The following is a 5839-nucleotide window of genomic DNA, read 5'->3' as shown; positions in this document are numbered from 1 at the left end:
AGAGAAAACCTCGCAAAAGGCATCTCCCACCGGGGCTGGGCGCTGGGGCAGGACCCCTCCCCTCCCCGCACCCCAACCCCAACGGGGCTCCGAAGGGACGTGACACTGTCACCGCCCTCCACGTCAGCCTGTCTAATTACTGGTGGGGGGAAGATTTTACTCTCTAATTGTTCAAATCCGCTTGTGGGGGAGCCCCTGGGGAAACAGGGTGACACATCCTCGACCCCCAAAGGGGCTCTCGGGCAGCAGGGCCCAGCCAGGGATGAGGGGACGAGGGGACAGAGCCATCGGTACATCCCTGAGGCACCGCACCCCGCTGCCCCTTCCCTTCCCCGCTGGGCGATGGCCCTAAATCGCGGGGCGAGGGGTTTTATGGGGCTACCGGCTGGCCCAGGGGCAGAAAATCAGGATTAAAACACTCCTGGGGCACACACGGGGCTTCAGATCTGACCTGCTGGAGGGAGGGAGCGTTTAACATCCTTGAACAAAACAAGGGAATAGATATTTATTTATATTTTTTAATATATATTTTTAATTTCCATTCTGTCCGGCGAAAGCTCGAACACCACCAAACCCCTGTTTTCCTTGGATGAATTTTTATATTCAAGCTTTCAATCACTGCAACACATTAGATTACAGAAACGCTTGCCAGAGTGGGAAAAAAACCCAAAAATCTGGTCCTCGCCAACAGCTTAATGCCGACTCCACGGCGCGAGCGAGACCCCGCTGCCCGGCGAGCCCGGCTGTCCGCTCATTTGCCACCCCCCGAGTCCCGGCAGGCGGTTGTCTGTCCGTCCGTGCCATTTGTCTGGCCACACCGCTCCCTCCCGCCGCAGCATCTCCCCCCCCTGCATCCCCCCTGCATCCCTGCGCCCTCCCACGCCGAACCCCAAATCCTCTCCGGGGAGCCCCGGTGGGGGCCGGTCTCGCTCAGCTCCCCCCCGTTAGTGGATCCCCACGTCCATCCAGAGGGATGGTTCAAGTGTCAGATCCCCTTAAGGCAAAACTTCACATTTATATAATAAAACAGGTTGGTTTTATCCGCTGCTGTGCTTGAAGAGGGGCTCAAAAGCCCTTTGTTCCCGTTGGCGTTAAGACCCCTCCCGGGGTGGGCACCCTGTGGGTTTGCGGCGGCACCCAACCGTCATCCCCACCTCCTGGCACCGCCATGCAAACCCTAAATCACTGCAAAACCACCCAAAATCTCCCGGCCCCGCGGCATCCCTGCCTCGGCCAGCACCAAATTCGCCCCCCCCCACGCCCCGGCAGGAGGGATGGGGAGCCTGAGATGCCGCTCCTTGGGTCACCCGGGTGGTGGCTTTAGCCCTTGGCACCCCGGTGAGGGAAAGCTGGCCCCCGAAACCCCGGCGTTCCTGGGGGGCTGTGGCGCTCAGGTCGCTTACCTGGACAGGGTGGGTTTGTTCGAGGGATTCCTGATCCCCTACAACCCCAACCCCCCTTCCCCAGGCCCCCTGGCCCCCACCTCTGGGCTCCTCTGTGCCACATTTCCATCGCAGCCTCATTAATTGGTGGCCTCCAGCTCTCCGGCAAATAAATCCTGGGATGTTCAAGGCTCTGTGAGGGATTTCTGCAGGGAAAACTGCACCAGGGCCGTCTCCCGAGCCGGGAAACCACGGCTTTTACTCTCCCGGTGACACTGATGCTATTTTCAAGTCATCCCAGTGCTCCCAGCAGCTGCGGGATGCTGGCAAGGAGACGGCGGGGCTGCAGCATCCTGCCCCCCGATTTGGGTGAGCTCTCCCTGCCCAGAGAGCCGAGGAGCATCCCGGCGCCTCCAGCAGAGCCAGGCAGGCAGCCTGCCGGCATCACGCACCGCCGGGATGCCGGGAGAAAGCAGGCGACGTCGGGATCCACAACCAAAATCACTCACAGCCACTCTCCCGCAGCTCCCAGTACGGCTCTGGTTTCCCACAGCGCGTGTGGGCGCGTTGCTGATGCTCAGCGGCTTCTCCCCATCGGGCTCCATCACCCGGGCGGGGGGTCACCAGTTCCCACCACCCCCTCGCGACGCACGGGTCACCTTCCTCCGTGACAAACCCCAGGCTCCCGGTGTCACGGCTTTGGCTAAGTCCCCCTGGAAACACGCCCAGAGGCCCAGAGCTCGCTCTTCCCTTCCTCCGCATGAATATATGTGTCTAATTCCCTTCTTCTGCAGCCGGCTCTGGGAAACGTGACTCATCCTCCAGCCGCGGTTGGGGTTCCCGTTTCAACCACGGAAGGAGAAGCCACCGGGGTGGCTGGAAATGGCTCTCCTGCCTCCGCACCGGCACGGGGTGAGGATGATGATGACCATCCCGCTCGCCCCAAAGCAAAACCCAAAGGCAGCCTTGCCTGGGATTGACCCAGGAGGGAGGGTCAAGCCGTAAACCGCCCTTCTTAAACACCCGGGATGATAAAGCAGCTCGTGGCGGGGTCCCACGGATTCCAGCCGCGCCGGCGCTGCGGTGGGACGCTTGCCAGCTCACCCTCCGTCCCAGCAGGAATGGCCAGGGACATCCATCAGCTCCTCCGTGCCTGTCCTTCCTCCTCCGACAGCTCCCTCCAGGGCCTCTAAATCCCAGAGAACCCGTCTTGGAGAGCTAGCAAGGCAAAGCCAGCGCTTGCAAGGAGCTTCCTCTAATGTCTTAGCCAGGAACAGCGGTTTTTATCAGCCAGAGAAGCCACCGCCGGGCGACGTGCCCTTCCCAGCACCAGTATGACCAGTGTCCCACGCACGCGTGGCTGGCAATGATGCCAACCGGGTCTGTCACACGGGAAAAAACCTTGTGTCCCCATCCCGGTGTTTGCACCCCATGGGTGCAAAGGTGCGGGGTGGGGGGGTGGGGGGGGTAGGGCAGAGCAGACAACGAGCCCACCCCAGGGTGCTGTGCTCGGAGCCACCCCCTCGTCCCCCTCTTTCCTCGGTCACATCAGGGGCTGGCATCAGCCGCTCAGGACTAGCCGTATTTTATGCGTCGTGCTCGGAGCCCACCCGGCGGGTGATTAAACAGCAGAGGTGTCACCCTGCGAGGGGGTCAGGGCAGGGCACAAACCCCCCCCCTGCCCCCGGTACCTCCTGGATGCCGAGCAGCATCTTCGCAGGAGCGAAATGCGGAGCCGAAGGGCCGTGGCCTGGCTCCAGCAAGGCACGGGCCGCTGTGACAGCCCATGGAAGCCGCTAAAAACTCCGGCTTTGGCTATCAAACCCTCCTCCCCAAAGTCCCCCCGGCGGTTCGAGGGACCTCTTCGAGGTGTCAGGAAAATAATGAGAGGAAAAGGCTTTGCTCCTGGGAAGCGCCGGGTGCTGGCGAGTTTGCTCGCAGGCAACCGGTCCCTGCGGGGAGCCGTGAAGCCCGGCTGGGGCTCTGTGCTGCCCAGAACCTTTGTTTTCCGCTCCTCCCTCCCCTTCCAGGTGTTTTTAGATAAGAACCCACATTTTACGTATTACAGCTTCCAGCCCTTGGTGCACACGCTTTCCCCATGTCCCCAGGGAGTATCCCAATGGCTGTGCCCGGTGGGAAGGGAGGAAAATGGGGCATTTCCCTCGGCTGCCATCCAGGCAGGCTGCGGGCAGAGCTCGGGCTCTGCCGGGTACGTGGCACCGCTGCTCCGAGAAGCCCCCAGTCAGGGACAGGCTGGGGTCCTGGACACGGTCCCAGCTCTTCTCCCTCCTTTGTGACACGACTGCGGCACAGGGAGAGCGCTGGGGATGGGGTCTGAGACCCACCGCACCGAGGGGGGACAGCCAGGTCTTGCCGATCTCTCGGGAGGGACAGGGATGCTCCAAATCCCCCATGGGAGAGGGAAGGCTGCAACTCGCATTTTCTGGTTCCTGGAGTGCGCCCTTGTCCCCCTGCCATCCCGTGATCCAGCCTCTCAGCAAGAAAACGGGATGGGGGGGGGCCTTTCCCAACGGGCAGCAGGGTTGGCAGTGGGGGTGGCAGCGGGGACACGGGGACAGTTTGCAGTGGGGTTGGCAGCAGGGACAGAGGGAGGGTTGGCAGTGGGGCCAGCAGTGGGGCTATGGGGCAGGTTTGCAGCAGGGAGATGGGGAGATGGTTTGCAGTGGGGAAGGTTTACAGCAGGGAAGAGTTGCAGCAGGGATGCGGGGAAGGTTTTCAGGAGGGAGGTTTTCAGCAGGGATGCAGGGCAAGGCTGCAGCCGGGCCAGTTTGGAGCAGGGATGCAGGGCAGGTTTGCAGTGAGGTGGGTTTGGAGCAGGGATGTGGGGCAGATTTGCAGTGGGGTGGGTTTGCAGTGGGGCAGGTTTGCAGCAGGGATGCAGGGATGCTTTGCCGTGGGGCTGGTTTGGAGCAGGGATGCTTTGCCATGGGGGCTGCTTTGCAGTGGGGCAGGTTTGCAGCAGGGATGCAGGGATGCTTTGGTGTGGGGCTGGTTTGGAGCAGAGATGCAGGGATGCTTTGCCATGGGGGCTGGTTTGCAAGTGGGTCAGGTTTGCAGCAGGGATGCTTTGCCATGGGGCAGGTTTACAGCAGGGATGCAGGGATGCTTTGCTATGGGGGCTGGTTTGCAGTGGGGCAGGTTTGCAGCAGGGATGCAGGGATGCTTTGCTATGGGGGCTGGTTTGCAGTGGGGCAGGTTTGCAGCAGGGATGCAGGGATGCTTTGCCATGGGGCTGGTTTGGAGCAGGGATGCAGGGATGCTTTGCCATGGGGCAGGTTTGCAGTGGGGCAGGTTTGCAGCAGGGATGCAGGGATGCTTTGTTGTGGAGCTGGTTTGCAGTGGGTTAGGTTTGGAGCAGGGATGCAGGGATGCTTTGCCATGGGGCAGGTTTGCAGTGGGGCAGGTTTGCAGCAGGGAGGCAGGGATGCTTTGCCGTGGGGCAGGTTTGCAGCAGGGATGCAGGGATGCTTTGGCGTGGGGCTGGTTTGGAGCAGGGATGCTTTGCAGTGGGGCAGGTTTGCAGCGGGCGGTTGGCCGCGCTGCTGCCGGTCCCCAGCGAGCGGCGCTGCCGCCCCAGGAAAGCCGGGAGCGGCGGGGACCGGACATCCCCGGCTCCTCCATCCCCGGGCCCTCCAACCCCGGATCCTTCAGCCTCGGCTCCTCCATCCCCAGCTCCTCCATCCCTGGCTCCTCCATCCCTGGCTTCTCCATCCCCGGGTCCTTCATCCCCGGCTCCTCCATCCCCGGCCCTTCCATCCCCAGCTCCTCCATCCCTGGCTCCTCCATCCCTGCCTCCTCCATTCCCGGCTCCTTCATCCCCGGCCCCTCCATCCCCGGCCCTTCCATCCCCAGCTCCTCCAGCCCGGGCCGGTCCCACCTGGCCGTAGGAAGGTCGCCCCGGGCCAGAGCCGGGAAGCACCGCTCGGCCGGGGGTCGTTTGGGCTGAAAATCCCAGGGCAGGCAAAGAAATAGAGGGTTGAGGGGTGAGCGGTGCCCGCGGAGCTGGTTTGTTCCCCAATGTCACACGGGCATGTGATGGGGACCCCTTTGCACCCATCGGGGTGCTTCGTCCCCCGGCTGGCATGGAGCTGGGGGTGCAAGGTGGCACCCAGAGGGAGGTGACAGCAGTTCGGGGACACATAATGGATTACGGCCGCCCTCCCCGCACGCCGCCGTGCCATCGCTGCTGCCTGGCTGCTTTTCAAGGACTAAAATGCTCCAGCAGCCAGTTGGGATTTACAGCCCGCAGTGCCCAGAGCCTGCATTTCCCCCGGGATAAGCCCAGTTTGTCCCCAGTGAGGACAGTGAGTCGGTTTCCCGGTGACAGCCGAATTGTCACTCTTAAATCCCCAGCAAACAGCTTATTACCTGCTGCAAAGGAGCAGAGGGCTGGGTGTTCATCTGCCCCCACCCTGCCAAGCTTTCCCTCTGCGCCC

General features: G+C 62.3%; 1 protein-coding gene across 1 annotated transcript; it reads left to right on the top strand.

Annotated features, from left to right (window-relative positions):
• Positions 1 to 3966: 3966 nt before the first annotated feature.
• Positions 3967 to 5290, top strand: LOC134525401 (mediator of RNA polymerase II transcription subunit 15-like). The gene is made up of 3 exons (XM_063356242.1): positions 3967 to 4541; positions 4599 to 4806; positions 4847 to 5290. The coding sequence occupies exons 1-3, from the start codon at positions 4024 to 4026 to the stop codon at positions 5288 to 5290; spliced, it is 1170 nt and encodes a 389-aa protein (XP_063212312.1). The 5' UTR covers positions 3967 to 4023.
• The last annotated feature ends 549 nt before the right edge of the window (positions 5291 to 5839 follow it).

Source organism: Chroicocephalus ridibundus, chromosome 19 (genome assembly GCF_963924245.1).
Source record: "Chroicocephalus ridibundus chromosome 19, bChrRid1.1, whole genome shotgun sequence".
NCBI lineage: Eukaryota > Metazoa > Chordata > Aves > Charadriiformes > Laridae > Chroicocephalus > Chroicocephalus ridibundus.
This window is presented reverse-complemented; position numbering and strand designations above follow the sequence as displayed.

Coding starts and splice junctions, on each gene's coding strand:
- LOC134525401 (XM_063356242.1), top strand. CDS start 4,024: ATGGGGCAGGTTTGCAGCAGGGAGATGGGGAGATGGTTTGCAGTGGGG. Junction 4,542..4,598: donor GCTGGTTTGCAGTGGGGCAG/GTTTGCAGCAGG, acceptor GCAGTGGGGCAG/GTTTGCAGCAGGGATGCAGG. Junction 4,807..4,846: donor GCAGGTTTGCAGTGGGGCAG/GTTTGCAGCAGG, acceptor GCCGTGGGGCAG/GTTTGCAGCAGGGATGCAGG.